We start from the raw sequence: 18610 nt of genomic DNA, 5'->3' as shown, positions 1-18610 counted from the left end.
CTGCACTCGTTGGACAGCCTGCAGCACCTTCCTGGTGCCTGCTGGAGGAGGGGGTGGGCTCAGATGGATCTCTGGTTGGGGGCGAGGGGTGGTGGAAATTTTCCCAAGTCCATCCTCCCCCCACCCTCCACCACCCCCCCCGACCACATCCCAACCAGAGATCCATCTGAACCCCCCCCCCCCCCTTCCACCTCCTCCGGCAGACACCAGCCGAAGGCCAGGAGGGTGCTGCAGACTGTCCTTCGAGCTCTCTCTGCTGGTTTTGCTTTTCATGCCCGGACACACTGTTTCAGATTTTTTTTTCCGAACTGCACATGCCCACAGCGTGGACCAGATCAGAGCCGGCAAAAAGCCTATGGGCGCGCTGGAACGAGGATTCTGGGCTCGGATCCACTTTACGTCCGGATCCAGCCTTTAGCCTCCGATTGGTAAAATCGGGCCCCATGCCTCTGTTGCCAAATAATCCTGTCTGAGTTCCACTGCAATGCCGCTTCTGTTGGAGCGGCTGGACAGTGGTTAGGATAATATGGTGATGTCTTCCCGAGGCTCTGGATTAACGAGTCCAGATAAGAGCCTTCTTCCTTTTAAATGACAACTGCAGCCGCTGAAGAGCTGACACACCAAACACTGACCCACCAACCAGTTAGAAATCAAATCCACATCGAGGGTGCGCCACAAGTAAACAGCGAAGCCAATTGAGCCTATGACGCTGGCTGCTGTAAAATCTATAAGTGTTAAGATGTTTAGTGCACTCATCACAGCACCTCAGGCACAGTCTAACAGATTGTTTTTTGGGCATGCTATCATTGCTGAACTATGCTTCGTTTTGGAGTGGGCTACAATCCCTGCACAGACGAATAACCTTTGACGATATTTGAATTCCAGTGAAAATATCACACTTGGGGCAGGATTTTCCAACGTGAGGTCACTAGACCTTTAATTGTTCCACCAAATTTTCTATCCCACCCATTACAGTCCCTGTGGCGGGCAGGATGGGAGAATTCTGCCTACGATTTCAAGTTTTAAGACTTTTATTGTAGGAAACAAACTATAAGCAACATTAACTAAATCCTATTCAGCAGCAACTTATGCTTCAAACGACAGAGAATACACTACTTAATTTATTAAAAATGGTCAAACATCCCCTTCCACAGTTTTATCTTGCTCCATCCCTTAAATGAACACCTAATTCTCCAGGAATCTGTCCAATGGCTAGATTCCTTTTCACTTTTTCAGCTGGATAACTTCTCATCCCCAAACTGACTTTCAAGATGAGGTTGGGGATTCCTCTCTTTAGTCAAAGCTAGGTGAATCATCCAGCCTCACTTAAATCCTCATGAACTTGGTCTCTTCAACCTGAGCATTAGCTCACAACTGCATTCTCCATGGTGACCAATCAACACTGACTTCCTCTATCTCCCTGCTCTCTCCAAGATTCTTTCAGACTGACCTGGCTGTGTGGTTTAGGAATATTTTAAGAAACGTGTAAGCTGTTATTAAATGGTGACTTACTGTGGACTCTAACAAGCCCATCTCCATGGCAATGTGAATCACTAATTAGCTGTCCTCTGAATCCTCAACTCAATCGTAGGAGTTAAATATGTAGCTTCAACTACAACCAATTAAACAACTTGACTTTTCTAATACCTCCATGCTACTTGGAGACTAAAAATCTAACCATTATTCACACAGCTGCTCTGGTCATTGTTTATAAAAGTGTGAACATCCTGCACCTTATTGCAAGTAAAACAATCTGGGCCCCCCCTTTAACCCTTAACCAGCACACCCAAGGTTGTTGTCAGGCAGAATTCAAAACAGGTCACATGACTCCCTTCATTCTTCCATTTTACCCTACGTTATAAAGACAGTCCCACAACACCATAATCATATAAACTTTGTATTTATAACATGTGGCTGACTAAAGACAGTTATTTGGTTTTATCAAAAGCATCCATTTTTCTTCATTCCTAGATGTACAAAATTTAGAAATGAAATTTTCAATGCTATCACCAAGGAGTGCAGAGTAATTAATTGCCTGTACAAGATGACAGGAGATCAACTATTAACATACTGAAACCACACAACTGTCAATGTTTTCAACCATAAATTCCTACATTCAGATTTCCAGTGGAAATTGTCTGTACGGACTTTTCATATGGAGATGATGAGTGGGATTCTCCGATCTTGTCCATAGCCACCTTGTTGCAAGTGGGAATGGAGAATTTGGCTCTTCAGCCGTAACTCCATTCACTTTCAGCGGCACAGGAGAATTCCAGCTGCGAATGAGGAGGAAGATTTTCAGCAGTTTATCTTCCCCTCAGTGGAGGTACAATACTGACAGCAGAGTGTAGTTACTGTGCGGCAAGTTCACATTAACAGTTTCCAGCTTGAATGTGAACATTAAAATTTATAACGGGGTCATGCAAGGATAGAAAGTGTCACTTTAAAATGGTTACTGAGCTACATCAGGACGGGATGGATCAAGTATTCTTTGGCTGCTTCATCCGAATATATACACTCACACACACGTTTACTGCTGTAATCATTCATTTTACAACAGGAGATGTTACACATCATATTGAATATTTTCTGTAGCCATTACTTCACTGGGAAGAACAAAAAGTGCTTTAGAGCTATTGCCAACATCACTAAGTACTTTCAGCCAAGACAAGTTTCACTTGCAAGAAAGATGAGAAAGTAATATTTATCTCTACTCACAGCAAGGCAGTAATTCCCATCCGTTGTTGTATTAGTCTTATTGTGCTCTGTTCGATTGGCACTTTGTAAGGAGTGCTAAAAACAAACCATTAATGTTCAATATAAGATATCATTTTCACTGATACTGTGACTCCTAAAATACATTAAGAAATAAAAATTAAACCTGAAGTATGCCCTTGGGCACCTCTGAGCGATGGCAATTTGACCCATAACTGTTCTGTTCTGTTTCAACTATATGGACTTAGCAGATTGGACAAAACCATTCTTCATATTGCTGCCTCACTCATGGATACATTTTAAATCCAAATTGCACACTGTGCAGATCAACAGACTCAGCTGGTACAATTTCTAAATGGATGTTCACTGCTAAATGGACTGACCTCCAGAAACATAGGGCACGATTTTTCCACCCCGCAGCGCTGGTCAACTAACATAGCGGGGTGGAAAATTTCAGCGGAAGGTTAAAAACGGGAACTGTGTCCAGCCAGTCATGATCCTCCAACTTTTATTGATGTAATCAGCCTTGCACCCAAGAAAAGCATGAGGCTGATTTAAATATTTATAACCTTAAATTTTGCTTAGTGAGCCTGGGACACAATAGTCCAGGTTCACTTAACTTTCCCACCTTGTCAGTGGAAGCCCTTACCAGCGAGGATCACAGATGGTCCCCACCAACGAAGACCAGATGTTATGGCCTCACCGGTGGGACCAGAGGCCATTGAAGGCCCCAGGTGGTTGGGGTGGAAGAGGGGGAAGATGCCCCTTGGGCAGTGTCAGCCTGGCAGAGTCTGCCTGTCACCTTGGCACTGCCAACTGAGCACCAGGCAGTGCCAAGGAGATGGAGCTGGTAGGAGAGAAGGGAAGGGACTCTGCATCAGGAGTGGGAGGCTGCGATATGGGGGGACAGGGGGCGATATCCATGGGCGATGGGTGACAGATCACCCATACATTGTGCACACATGTACACAGTATGCAGGACATCAGGATGTATGCCTAGCAATCCGCAGCTGGCTTCCCCTACTAGCATGAAAGTCCCTCCTGCCAAAACAATTGGCAGAGTGTGGGAAAATTGCATGGGGTAGTTCACGGGAAAAAAAACAAAGTGAAACACTCCAGGTTTTCAGATTTTTGTAAGGCTTAGAAAATTTTTAGGAAAATTTCACACATGGTATGAGAACCTCCAAGTCACAACATCTTGTCTTAGATATATTGTGACATTAGTGTACCTTTGAAAGATTTTTTTTCAATCACATTCTCTGTAGCTCACAACCTTACTTGATGTCATTATTGCTGGGCTGTCTACAAGAGTCCTTTTATTGCCACTTAAAATGGAGGTTTGTTAATTTTTACTGGGAAGTTTATGACTCTGCATTGTGTGGAGGAAGAATGACTGCAGGTCAGGTGATTTTCATTTTCAGTTCTGAGCTGCAGTTTAGTTTTTAAAAGGGACAGCAAGTTGCAGGAAATCTTTATCTCTCTCCACGTTTTATTGGGAAATTCTGCTGGTTATCTGAAAACAAAGTTTTGCCTTCTTGGAGTAGAAAATCTGCTGTTGCTGGCTTGATCAGAGTCTCTCCCTGCTGTTCTGGGAAGCTGTTCTGAACTGAACTGAGTCTATCGAGAGAACTGCAGAATTCAACCAAAGGACTCAATCCCAGTATCACATGAGCATTAGACTTGGCTATGTTGAACTTGTTTTAAGGGTTTTGGCTAAAGGAAGTCTGCTTTTGATTGGAACATCTTAAAGTTTATTTATTAGTCACAAGTAGTTTGAGTTATAAGGAGAGGCAGAATAGACTGGGACTTTTTCTCTGGACCATAGGAGGCATAGGGATGATCTTATAGAGGTCTATAAAATAATGACGAGTGTGGATCAGTTAGATAGTCAATATCTTTTCCCAGAGGTAGGGGAGTCTAAAACTAGAGGGCATAGGTTTGAGGTGAGAGGGAGGGAGAGAGAGATACAAAAGGGTCTAGCGAGGTAATTTTTTCACACATGCCTGGAACAAGCTGCCCAAAGTAGTAGTAGAGGTGGGCACAATGTTGTCTTTTAAAAAAAGTTTAGACAGTTACATGGTAAGATGGGTATAGAGGGACTTGGGCCAAACTTGGGCAATTAGGACTAGCTTAGGGGTTAAAAAAGGGGCGGCATGGACAAGTTGGGCCAAAAGGCCTGTTTCCTTGCTGCAAATCTCTATGACTCTAGTCTTACATTAACACTGATGGGTTGATGGGTTTTTGATAAGAGAGGGGATTAAGGGTTATGGGGAGAGGGCGGGAAAGTGGAACTGAGCCCCGACAGATCAGCCATGATCTTATTGAATGCCTACTCCTGCTCCTATTTCTTATGTTCTTATGTTCTTATGTTCTTATGCTTATTCTAGCCAAATTCAAGGTGCAAAACCTATGATCCAGCTCGGCTCCATAAATCTTTGGAATTTCTGACCTGAACCATAACAATATACTGTCTTTCCTTCATCTACATTGGGTCAAAACCCTAACACTATTGTACAGGTGTTACCATTGAAAAAACTGCAGCAGTTCAAGAAAGGCCCACCACAACCATCTTTTCAGGGCAGCTAGGGATGGGCAATTAGCATCAACATCTGCAGAGTTGCTGACATCATCCACATCCTGAGAACAAAATGAGTTTGTAGCAGGATATCTCAAATGCCAAAAGAATAAGTGTAACCAGAAGACTATTTACAACGTTTGTAAGATATGGATGTGTCAAACTGCTGACAGGACATGGTCCTGTGCCAAAATCAGCAAATTATCCCTCATCGCTAACGTGACCAATTTCCATATTTCACTTTCAGGTGTACGGGAATTTGCTACCAATTTCATAAACCACAGGCAAGTCAGTGTTGATGTTTCATCACTGTCTCCACCTCCACCCTCCATTCCCCAATAATTTATTCTGTGATGCTTACTTGATGCTCAACCATCTACTCTAAATTCTGGAATTGCCCCAATATCCAACACCGGAAACAAGCAAACTCCATCTACATAGTGCTAGTACTCTGGGTGCCACTACTAACACTGAGAAGACCTGCTGCCAGGGGCCTTTTGTGTTGCTATTTCCTTCACTCAAACAGTGAAGCGATGATGCAGTACCCATTATCTATTCACATATCATTTAGAAAAAATTCCCATCTGAACATTTATCATAGTTATATTGTAATTACTCACCAAGTTGAAAACTGAAATGAATAATACAACTGCAATGACTACAATTATCAGTGGTAGCCGTACTATTGGTTTCTTTGTAACAGTTTCAGAGATGGCAATGAACAAGTCTGAAGTTGAGCCGTTCGTCCAGTGCTGTGTGTGAAACAGAAAAGAGAGGCATGTTAAAACTTGGTCACATTTTCAGGAATTTTTCCAGCACAGTTTTCACCGTGAGCCAAATGAAAATTCAAGAATTTAGTTTCATCATATTCCCAAAACTTAAACATTTAAGTGTTTTGTTTAAGAATCTGTGTTTCTACATGTTCAAAGTTGAGGAAATGCTGGCACCTACATTAAGTCATTGAGCAATACAGCACGGAATCAGGCCCTTCAGCCCAACTATTCCAGGCTGACCATTGTGCCCTCCCAGCTAGTCCCAATTGCCTGCATTCGGCCCATATCCCTCCAATCCTTTCTCATTCATGTACTAATCAAAATGCTTTTTAAATGTTGCTATTATGATCCAGGCAAGCTTCATAAAACTCCACAATGTTTTATGAAGCCCACCTGGATCATAAATTTTGTACCATGAATTTGGGCAGGATAAACATGATATGGTTCACCTCAGGTATGATTCAAATAACCCGCTAGGGAGCTTTTAACAAACAATTCATTTAAGACTATAGTTAATAACCATTTTCTCTGGAAGCTCATCCCATGTATGTATCACCCTTTGTGTGAATAAGTTGCCCCTCAGATCCCTTTTAAATCTTTCCCCTCTCAGCTTAAACTTATGCCCTCTAATTTTCAATTTCTCTTCCCTGGGAAAATGACTATGTGCGTTCATCCTACCTATGCCCATCATTATTTTATATATTTCAATAATTCAAAAGTAAAATGGGTCCAAATGGTATTGAGAAAATTAGGAAGCTGCTCTGATGGTATCATTGCGGATCTATCCAAAGGCACAACAAACACAAATGGAATTCTTGGTTTTATCACAAATGTAAACATAATAGTCAAGGGATAATGATAAAATCTTAGTAAAACCTTAGGTACGTGACTTTGTGTTGTATTGGGCTCCACACTATGGAAAGGATATCGAGCAAGTAGAGAAGATGCAATACAGAATCATTTGGATGCTGCCTAGTATTCAAAGGGACTTGTAAAAGTAGGCCAACTTTTGTCTAAACACAGATTAAAGGACAATATGATTCATGCATTTAAAAGAATGAACATATATGACAAGATAGAAAGCAGCAGATTCTTTGTAGTCGAAGGATCAAGAGGAAGGGAGTATTGGGACAAGACTAAATGTAAGAAATTTAAAACAGTAAACAGGAGCAAAGTTTTTACACAGAAAACAAACAATTGTAGAATTCACTTCCAACATAAATGGTTGAGACAGTGACTATATCAGCAATCATTTAAGATAAGATTCGACAAATGTTTTAAAAGAAAGTGGATGGAGCAAAACGTGAACATGGATAAATATAATTAGAACTGTCCATTCCTGCAGAGGGAGAACTGTAAAACAGGCGGCTTAGTTCAAATAGCCTTCATTTGTATCATAATTTCCATATAGCAGATAGACAGAATTGACCATCGATCAGTAATGTAAATAAAGTCATTTTGAACCAAGTTACAAAGAATCAGCAATGACAGCCTAGACTTCTGACAAGGAATAAGCATATTTTCTTGGCTACAATATTAGTATATAACTTGCCTTTAGATCACCAGCGAAACAAATGAAGAGAATTATCAGAAGAATAATTGCAGCAGCTCCAAATGATATTCCCAGTTGAACATTCCTAATAAGAAAAACAGTGTTAGTTGAGATGCAGTAAAATTACAACATTTTTCTACATTTAAAAGTGATTAGAATTCACAAATGTAATACTTACAGTGGCATAACAAGCATGTGGATCAAAAATATGCAAAAGAATATCAAAACGGCACAACCAACATAATACTTCAAGGAAGGAAGACAGACTGAACGATACTGGAAAAAAAAACAACCATTGTAGAAAATGAAGAATACATTTATGTTTCTTTTTTTCTTTCAATTATTCTTCCTTTTTGTTGAACAGACAAATAGTTTCCCAAATTCTTAAGTTGCACTTTCAAATGGGGATTCGCCAACAGGTTAAAAAAAACAGCTTTGCGGGAGATATTGTCCAAAAGGGTGACCAAAGATGTGACTGAAAAAAGTTCCAAAGGAGGTCTGCAAGTATGGTTTAGCAAGGTAGAAGGATTCAAAAAGAGAGTTTGAGCAATAATCAGGGTTGGAGCTTCACAGTGGCCCAGTGGTTAGCCCTGGTGCCTCACAGCGCCAGGGGCCGGGTTTGATTCCCAGCTTGGGTCATTGTCTGTGCAGCATCTGCATGTCCTCCCCTTGTCTGCGTGGGTTTCCTCCAGCTGCTCTGGTTTTCTTCCACAATCCAGAAGACATGCTGGTCAGGAGCACTGGCCATGCTAAATTCTCCCTCAATATTCCCAAACAGGCGCCAGAGTTCGGGATTCCACAGTAACTCCACTGCGGTATTAATGTAAGCCTACTTGTGACATTAATAAATAAATTTTGAACTTTAATTGTTTTCATTCAGATTCAAAACTGTCCAATATGTACAATCCTTCATAAAGTTTATAAAATGTAGGGAGTATTAATCCCTCACGGATGCTCCGATATTTACAACTAAGCGTAGCGGTTTCCACAGTGAAATAGCGGACACCTTTTTTTGTGTGAAGAGAAATTAGTCAACAGTAAAAGAATGACCACTGGTGCAATGTTTGAAATAGTCATTTTCTATAAAATTGTAATTTTTGTTGCTTGCATTAAAGAATAAAATTACTCCTAACACTCGGCTAGTGTTAATCTCACACGTAGTTTGTCTTGTAGTGTCGCTGCATAAACTGAAATGGAACAAAAACAAGTTTTCTCGAATCAGCTGCGAGACCAGCCCTCAAACATAGATTTCTTAGTGCTCACACATACACAATACTATACTTACTTGTTTTTCTAATCCCTTTTCACTGAAAGACAACAACATACGAGAAAAGACATCACACTTAACCCATTGCCTGTAAATGGAACAAATATTGCAAGAATGAGCCAACTGTCATTTTACACACAACAAACAAACAAACAATCTAAGCAGAATATTAGTTTGAAAATGAAACCTATTTTTCACACATTTTTCTACATTCCTGCTTTCTCTCCTTAGATGTTCTGCTCCCCTCAAGACTCGTGCAGCATTACAATTTGATAAACACTAAAAGCCTTTTTGCACTTCAGCAAAGTGGTCACTCTTCATGAGAGTGTACAAAGTAGATCTTCCCAGCTTGTTTATCAGGAGGTAACACCTCAATAATGGATTTCATAACAAAAATCTCAACCCACGTGCATAGCTGCAAATTCAACTGGGATTACTAGACTATGATTTCAAACATTGAATTTTTTTAAAACCTTCTCTCCGCACCACCAGCTGAGAGACATTGGGCTGAAATTTGTAGCCCTTCTCTCTGGGAGGATCTTTCAGTCCCACCAATGATGACACCCCCCTGCAGCAGGTTCCCTGGCAGATGAGAGTGCGAGCCATGCAAAATGCAATAGAAATTGGCAGAACTGGATGATCTCGCCAGTGGCCAATGGCCAGCTGCCATACCAAGGGGTAGGGAAAGATGGGGAGAGCGGGTGGAAAATAATACCTATTGAAGTAGGATTAAAACAAATTCAAGGAGGAGTTAGGTATGGAGCGAAGGGACTAAAAGGATATGAGGAGGAAGGCAGGATCAGGCTATTGAGTTGGATGATCAGCTATGATCATATTGAATGGTGGAGTTGGTTCGAAGGGCTGAATGGCCTACTCTTGCTGCTATTTTTGATGTTTCTGTGTAAAGATTCTCTTGATCTTTGATCATAACTTCAGCAGAAAACTCGAGGAAACCCAGGAAGCGTTGTTTAAGCCATTTTTCCAGGTATTCAGTGAAACCACATGGGGAGATTGGCAGAAAAACTACAGAATTTCCACCCACAATCAAATGTTAACCAACTCTGCGGTGGCTGAGATGTGTCATTATTTTCCACCCCCCGCCTTCCCTACTCAGTCATGTCTGATCCAGTGGCAGAGACAGCCTGCAAAATTACAGATAATGTTCCAGAAGGGACCGCAATCTCTGTTTTCCAGTCCCAGGCCTAGGGCAATAACTAATGCCCCAACTCAACTCAGCATCTACCTAGAATTGAACTCAGGTCCCTCCTGGCTGCATTGAATTTAAAAATTATTTTACTTAGACAAAACAAAAGTACATGGAAAAGCATTTTTAATGGCTGAGATTTCAAAACGCAAGGATGTTTGTTTTATTCTGGAATACTCCTTATATTCGAATGGCCATTTACAAGGTTTTCAACACCCAGAATGTTGTTGAAATGTATTGTTTAAAGAAGTAGAAACTTGCAATGATACATACTTGTACGAATTTATGCCATCAATTGTTGTGATCATTTTATCATGCAGTTCCTCTTCGAATCTTCTTTTTTGAGATTTGTTTCTAGAGAGTTAACATTGCAGTTAGTGTAGTTAACATTGTAGTGTTTTTTGCATTTTTTTAAATGTCCTTTCAGGCATCGTACGGCAGTCAATTCTTATGGAGAAATAATCAATGAATGAAATAAATTCAAACTAAAAAGTCCATTAAGGGAACTGATTTGGGGTTGGATAACATACACGTTAGTGTCAATAATCGCAAATACTCTCAAAATGAGTTATCCAAGATAAAATGAGAGGATAAACCTTTATGGCTGCAAAGTTAGTGGATTTCAGAAAAGTGTAACAATATCACAAGAGAATGACTGAAGGACTTGCATTTATATAGCTCCTTTGATAACCACAGATGTCACAACATATTTTACAGAAAATGAAATGTAGTTACTATTGCAATGTAGAAAATACAGCCGCCAATTTTGCACAAAGTAACTACACACAAGGGCAGCACAGTGGCACAGTGGTTAGCATTACTGCCTCACAGCGCAAGGGACCTGGGTTCGATTCCCAGCTTGGGTCACAGTCTGTGTGAAGTCTACACATTCTCCCTGTGCCTGCGTGGGTTTCTTCTGGGTACTCCAGTTTCCTCCCATAGTTCAAAACACGTGCATGTTAGGTGCACCGGCCATGCTAAATTCACTCTATGTACCTGAACAGGTTCTGGGGTGTGGTGACTAGGGGATTTTCACAGTAACTTCATTGCAGTGTTAATGTAAATTTGTGACACTAATAGCTAAACTTAAACAAACAGCAATGTGATAATGACCGGGATCGGTTCATTTGTGATGTTGATTGAGGAACAAATATTGGCCAGGACAGGTGATAATGCCCTCTTCTGCAATGCTGTATCACTACATTCTGCACCCTCTCCTTTCCCTCTCTCCTGTGTGCTCTATGAATGGTATGTTTTGTCTGTAAAGCGCACAAGAAACAATACTATTCACTGTTATACCATATATGTGACAATAATAAAAATCAAATTAAATCAAAAAATGGTGCCATAGGATCTTTGACATCCACCCAAAAGGGTAGGTATGGTTTAACATCACGTCTGAAAGACAGTAGCCTGAATTTTCCAGCCATTCCCACCCCGCCACCACTGAAAGCGAGGATGGAGAATTTGGTGCTCAGTCAAATCTTCATTCACTGCAGCGGGGTCAGAGAATCCTGCCAGCATGAATGGCCAGAAAATCCCCCATCTCCAACAGCGTGGCTCTCCCAGAGCACTCCACTAGAACGTCAGCTTTTATTCGTGTGTTCAGGCACTTGAGTGGGAACCTGGGCCTTGTGACTCAGAGGCAGAGTGCTTCTAACTGAGCCAATTGTATCAGATGATGACTTGTATCGCTTTGGTACACGTTACTAATTCATTTAAAAAATGCAACATTCCCATGACCAGACTTTACACTTTATAAGTCATAACAGGTAAAGTGAAGGTGCAATCAGAGTACATTTAAAAATGAACATTTTAACAAAACAAGCAGTTGAGATGCAAGAATTAGATGCAGTTGTGTGCAGGAAGCAAAATGTACTAAATTAATCAACTAAATGGAAATATTACACTATAATGATCCAAGTAGATTTCAGTACCATGTTTTATATGGCTTTAAGCAGACAATATTAACATACTTCAAAAGTTGTTGTTAAAATATGCTTGATGCTATTGGCTCCCAACAATATCTAAGTAAATCAATTACATTCAGTAGGACTGGTTATTGGGCAGACCTTTATGTCAAGAGTTGGGGGCACTAGCATAACACTAAATTGTGGTAAAGCAGCACTAAGGAAGCTTAGTAAATTTTTTAGCATCAGAAGCACAAATAGGCCGGCCCGACATTCTTTGAACTCAAGTTCATCAAAATAGTCAAGTAAAATCAGAGAAAGGGCTACAGGTGCTCACAACTCAGGCAACACCTGTCAAGAAAATTCATGGTAACTGACATTTTTTTTATTCATTTGTGGGGCAAGGGTGTCACTGGATGGCCAGAATCTATTGCCCATCCCAAGTTGCCCTTGGAGGGTAGTTGAGAGTCAACTACATTGCTGTAGCTCTGGAGTCACATGTAAGCCAGACTGGGTAAGGACAGTAGATTTCCTTCCCTAAAGGACATTAGTGAAACATATGAGTTTTTCCAATAATCGACAATGGTTTCATGGTCATCAGGAGATTCTTAATTCCAGATTTTTTTATTGAATTTAAAGTCTGCTATCTGCTGCGGTGGGATTCGAACCCAGGTCTCAGAACATTTAGCCCCCCCGACCCCAAATAGCAAATATAAAACCTTCCCACAGAACTGAATCACAGACCCTGCATCTGTCGAAACAAGGTATAAAAGGGGGCGGGGGGGGGGGCGAGAGGCGGGGAGCGAGGCGGTGTTGTTGGGGAATCAAAGACACTGCAAAAGATTAAGATGTAGAAACAGTCTAGCACTAGCCTGCTGGACAGTTGGATCAGGTTAGAAAGGAAAACCGAGTGCAGTGCTGTGGAGTCAAGAAACACTGTTCCTCCTCCTGGCTCCACACTAAAGTCATCTTTTTAAACCTGCAGAGTAGAAATGAGTGCAAGTCGAAAATATGTTGCTCTGGTAACAATATCTCAAGAGTTACTAGAAAGACTTGCAATTTTACAGGATAGTTACTGTTGTAGTGTAGGAAGTACAGTAACCAATTTGTTTTAAAATCGGTGGTCACAAGGGTTGCTAAGCAATCATGAGCAAAACAAACCAAATGTTTCCTGTATTGTTGACTAATTCTGAAAACGGGAAATGTCCTTAATTCATATAGTCAAAGGCATGGACTCTGTCATGCAATGTGGGCATCGTTGGCAAGGCCAGTATTTGTTATCCATTGAACTGAGTGGCTTTCCCTCCTTGCCAACTGAAGAAACAATGGTGAATAGATCCCCACAAACTCTGGGCATTCCACAGTCATTTTATGCTCGAGTGAGCATCAATTGGCTGCAGGCAGAACTGTATGACATTTTAGAATCAGCCGCATTGCTGTGGGTCTGAAGTCACGTGTAGATCAGACTGGGTAAGGCTGGTAGATTTCCTTCCCTAAAGGGCATTAGTGAACCAAATGGGTTTTTATGACAAACAATGATAATTTCATGGTCGTCATGACTGAGACTAGCTTTAAATTCCAAATTTTATTCATTTAATTTGGATTTTGCCAGCTGCCATGTTGGGGATTAGCTTGGGCCTCTAGATTACCAGCCCAGTGGCATCACCACTACGCCAACATGTCTCCCCACCATGTGTGCGTATGTGTGTGTGCGTGAATGAATGTGTATGCATGTAAGAATGTGAATGTGTGAATGGGCATGCATGTAAACATGTATGCATGTATATGCGTGAATGTGTATGCGTGTGTGTCAGAATGTGTATTTGTGTATGTGTGTGTGCGTGAATGTGTATATGTGTCGTTTTCCCCTGTTGTGTGAAACATAGTTCTTTTAGTTCTGAGCAAAGGTTTTATAACTGAAACCTCAATTGTCTTCTTTCACCAGATGTTGCATGACTGGCAGCAACCTCAACTTAGACGCAATTGGTTCCCACCCAAGAATGTTTTGCTTCCATTGTATTACTCTAACTATAGAAGGAGCAGGACACGTCACTAAATATTTCCAGTTTACTCACTAAACACAGCACACAAGGTTGTTTGGAACCACCCAATAAATTGGAATTAATTGCTTCAGCTAGAAAGCAGCATAAAACAATTTTATTCTAAAGACTGAGATCATTGAAGTGTGCTGTGAGAACCATTTCTTGTGTGCAACATTAAGGTAAATCAAAAATATCTGGGCCTAAATTTTTCAGATGGCAGGATTTCCCTTCCCACCGACTGAAGTGATGGTGGTGAACACATCTCCACAGACTCTGAGCATCTCACAGCCATCCCACGCTCAAATGAGCATCAATATCTGCAGGCAGGACTGTCTGCCCCTCACTTGGGAGAAAGTCCCGCCTTAGATAGCTGTCAGCCAACCTGAATGGCCAACCGCTCTCCAGTCCCTGCAGCCTCATGAGGAGCTTTGGGAAGAAGCCTGGGCTTAAGTCCTGGAATCAGAGGACAAGGTAAGCTTAAGAGGTCTCAGGGTGAGGAGGATAGGGACATCCTGGGATGGGGGAGGGGGTGCACAGATGGTATGGTTAGGGTGCTGGGGGCAAGGCTGGGGTGGGGAGGGAGGTCCAGCAACCATTGGATCTTAGGCGGGGTGGGGGGGGGGGGTGCGGAAATCACAGCCAAGAAGAGGCTTCTGATGGAGAAGACACCCAACCTTCTTCCCAACCAAGATCTAAGGCCATTTTTCTTCAGGCTTTCTCTATGCCCCAGATAAATCCTTCCACCAGCTGAAAGACTGAGGTTGGGCAGGAAACATTCCTTAGGTGGCCATTAATTGGACACTTAAGTGCCTTAATTGGGACAAGGGCAGGAATCGTGTCTGAGGCCTTACCCGCACCAGCATAAAGTCTCACTGCCTAATTCTCACTGATGGGGGAATGTGTAATTCCAGCATTGGTATCCTTCTAATTGTATGCTATCACTGTTTAAAATTGAGTCTTCAAACCAGCTTCAGTGAACGAAAACAATTAAAATAGTTTACATTCTTGAGCCTATTTCAAATGAACTTTTGCTCCCATAATTGAAGAATATGTAATAACATAATCCAGATTAGATTGCATGGCACTGCTCATTACCCTGTGTGAAGTATTTTAACAACCTGAACTTTGATTGTATTGTATTATTGTAAGTATACTGACACAGTACAACACAGTTGTTGCTGCATTCTGTAATTTGTAAATGCTGCAGAAGAAAACAAATGCCTCTCTGATCCTTCTCAGTTACTTACGATGAAACATCTAGACATGTTGATACTGCAATAAGATTCCTTTTAGAAAAGATAAGGTGCTCAAGCAGATTATTTTAGCTTGACATTGAGTAGCAAGTGAAGAAGTAGCAACAGTACGAAGGGGAGACAATTGAGCATTGTTATGCAAATTAAAACTACATTGATATTGTTGAAATGAATACTATTATCAACAGGATTCATTTGGGGACCAGGGCATTCCTTCTCCAATTGTCCTAAAGGCAGTGACTCTTGCCAGGGTACAGTTCTGCAGATATCAGTAGCTAAATGATACTCCATTTAAATACATCATTCTTCATGCCTGTGCCTCGCCTTAATGCAAATCACTGACCTCCCCACAGGGATAGGAAAAATACCAAGCACAATGGCTGCAGTGAATAATTCCATTTTAACAGGTTTGTTCAGGTGTAACACTGAAGCTGAAAGAACACATATTCCCAATAAAATACTCTTACCTTCTCTTGCTGGGGAACAGAAGAGGGAGAACAAACATCTTTGAAATTCAGTTTAATTAACTGTGTACCACTGGGTATAGCAGATAACACAGGTATGTATTAAGGGCTAAGGTGGAGGCCACACACTCAAGACAGAATTGCCCACTGAACAATGCATCAGAATCAGGGGGAGCTTCTTCACAGGATGACCCTCTGACCCCTGTGGCTCCGTGATAGAGGGAAGTCATGCAAAGCTTTGTATGCCCTGCTCTGGAATGACAGGAGACTGCCTGCAGACACCTATCAGGCTTCAGCCTCAATGAGGAGATGATCTGATGATGACAAGAACCCAAAAGCATCACCAATTGGCCCCCAAGTGACACTCAATTGTCTGACCATCAGTGCTAGGTGAGTAGCTGGTGCCATTTTGACCCCTTCTTTGGCAGGATCATTCAAAAGAGGGGTGACCGAATATGAAACTTTTCCATTTTGCTCCCAGACCTACCACCTGAGTGTGCTCCACGGGGCAGGAAAGATTCATTCTGCTGTGTCTCTAATGTGGTCAATTTCCAATTGCATTTCCTAGTCACAGGTTCCTGATCCCCTGTAGAGGGCACCACACATTTCCTTTGGATTTCTAATCACTGCAAGTTCCACACAAAAACCCATACTATCTGAAGAGACCTCTAGGTGAATAGTGAGTGTTGCCAACGACATCAGAATCTGGGCCTATAGTAAGGGTCAAGGCCTATCAGTCCAGCCAAAAGCATTTGCGGTCATTGGAATTGATTTGGTTTATTATTGTCACATGTATTAGTACATAGTGAAAAGTATTGTTTTTTGTGCACTATACAAAGCATACCATTCATAGAGAAGGAAAGGAGAGAGTGTAGAACGTAGTGTTACAGTCATAGCTAGACGGAGAGAAAAGTCAACTTAATGGGAGGTAGGTCCATTGAAAAGTCTGATGGCAGCAGACAAGAAGCTGTTCTCAAGTCAGGTGGCACGGGTCCTCAGACTTTTGTATCATTTTCCTGATGGAAGATGGTGGAAGAGAGTATGTCCAGGCTGTGTGGGGTCCTTAATTACGCTGACTGCTTTGCCGAGGCAGTGGCAAGTGTAGATGGAGTCAATGGATGGGAGGTCGGTTTGAGTGATGGATTGGGCCTCATACATGACCCTTTGTAGTTTCTTTCGGTCTTGGGCAGAGCAGGAGCCATACCAACCTCTGATACAACCAGAAAGAATGCTTTCTATGCTGCATCTGTAAGAATTGATGAGAGTTGTAGCGGACATGCCAAATTTCCTTAGTCTTCTGTGAAAGTAGAGGCATTGGTGGGCTTTCTTATCTATAACATCAGCATGGAGGAACCAGGACAGGTTGTTGGTGGTCTGAACTCCTAAAAACTTGAAGCTGTCGACCATTTGTACATCATCCCCATAGACGTAGACAGGGGCATGCCCTCCGCTACACTTCCTGAAGCCGATGACTATATCTCTTTTGTTTTGTTGTCATTGAGAGATTATCTTCATTGCAATGAGAAATGAGAGCAATGAGAAATGGTAATTTCATCCTAGATACTGATGCACAGTATAGTGTGCAATCTTACCAGCTGCTCGTGCCTCGCTGCCACTACAAGCGAGAACGGGGAACTTTGGCGCTCAACCAAATCTCCGTTCACTGCAGCAGGACCAAAAAATTCCGCGGCATGAATGGCGGGAAAATCCAGCCTATAGTGTCCCATCATCTTACCACTGGGATCAGATAGCCCACTGCAGGATTGAAACAGAAGCTTTCTTGGTGTACAAAGTACAACATCACACCACACTACACAATCTTAATCATTCTTAGCATTAATATTAGTAATAGGGAAATTGCAGATTTTGGTGTGATATTAAGCAATATTAACTAGGAAGATGCCATACTATCACCAGATTTGGAATGATATAATGGTTCCCACTTACACTATTCAGTGAAATCTGTTGAAACGATATGAGATTGCTTCCAGTGGTGTTAGGTCAGGCTTGGATCTAATGCATTATTGTGGTACAATTATGGTTAAATAAACCATCAAAACTCACGACCTCAGCTCACAGCTTAAGTAGAAGAGACTGCCGATGGAATTGTGCCCTAGCATGAGTCAACAGCTGCAGGAAAAATGAAGGAGGCAGAAAACTGGGAACTTTTAAAGATGTTTCTGCTAAACAGTAAAGCAATGTTATCTTGCCTAAGGGTTTTCCAATGACAACAGGGCGGATACCCGTAGCACGTAACCTGCACAAAATGCTGCAGCTCTAAGGACAGATGAAAACCCACCTATCTAAGGTCCGATGAAGTCGGAGGGAATGCATGGGAATTTCCTAGACGGACAAGAGAGAAAAAAAATCATCTGAAAATGTATTAATCTATTTCCAAAACAAAACTTTTATAAATAGTTTTCACCTACAACATACGCCAGTCACTTACCTTCCTGATCTTTCCATTTGGGGCTGCAATTTCACTGCTTACACTTTCTCGCTGCTGAAAATGGGCAAACGGCTTCGCCGCACCCCATGATTCCAAGTATCGCGTCATTCGGACAGACGCCCTCATTTTCAGCCCATCATTACCTTGCCTTGGCTTTGGTAGGTGTCGAGTCTTCAGGCTTTGCTGTTTTGTCTGTTAACAATACATCATTACAATTGAACGTCAACTGCAATAGTCAAGGCAGAAAAATAAAAACAGCGTTCAAAATGATTGAATTCACATCTTAACATGTCATGAATAAAACAGCCGCACTGGCGCTGCCACTAGGGTGGATTCTAACGAACAAATACAGAAAATGCTACAAAATCTCAGCAGGTCTGACAACCTCGGTGGGGATTCCAGCACC

General features: G+C 41.7%; 1 protein-coding gene across 3 annotated transcripts in view; it reads right to left on the bottom strand.

The window, feature by feature from the left end:
* Nucleotides 1-18610, bottom strand: part of adcy7 (adenylate cyclase 7) — a 147937-nt gene that overhangs the window by 19300 nt on the left and 110027 nt on the right. For all 3 annotated transcript variants that reach the window (XM_080186975.1, XM_080186973.1, XM_080186974.1), the window contains exons 12-19: nucleotides 18205-18396; nucleotides 18055-18098; nucleotides 10360-10440; nucleotides 8901-8970; nucleotides 7794-7891; nucleotides 7616-7700; nucleotides 5911-6042; nucleotides 2719-2793 (exon numbers count right to left, since the gene is read on the bottom strand). In XM_080186975.1, coding sequence (XP_080043101.1) covers nucleotides 2719-2793; nucleotides 5911-6042; nucleotides 7616-7700; nucleotides 7794-7891; nucleotides 8901-8970; nucleotides 10360-10440; nucleotides 18055-18098; nucleotides 18205-18396 — 777 coding nt within the window. The remainder of the gene's footprint in view (nucleotides 1-2718; nucleotides 2794-5910; nucleotides 6043-7615; nucleotides 7701-7793; nucleotides 7892-8900; nucleotides 8971-10359; nucleotides 10441-18054; nucleotides 18099-18204; nucleotides 18397-18610) is intronic.

The sequence above is a fragment of the Carcharhinus amblyrhynchos genome, chromosome 4 (genome assembly GCF_965287045.1).
Source record: "Carcharhinus amblyrhynchos chromosome 4, sCarAmb.v2.hapA, whole genome shotgun sequence".
NCBI lineage: Eukaryota > Metazoa > Chordata > Chondrichthyes > Carcharhiniformes > Carcharhinidae > Carcharhinus > Carcharhinus amblyrhynchos.
This window is presented reverse-complemented; position numbering and strand designations above follow the sequence as displayed.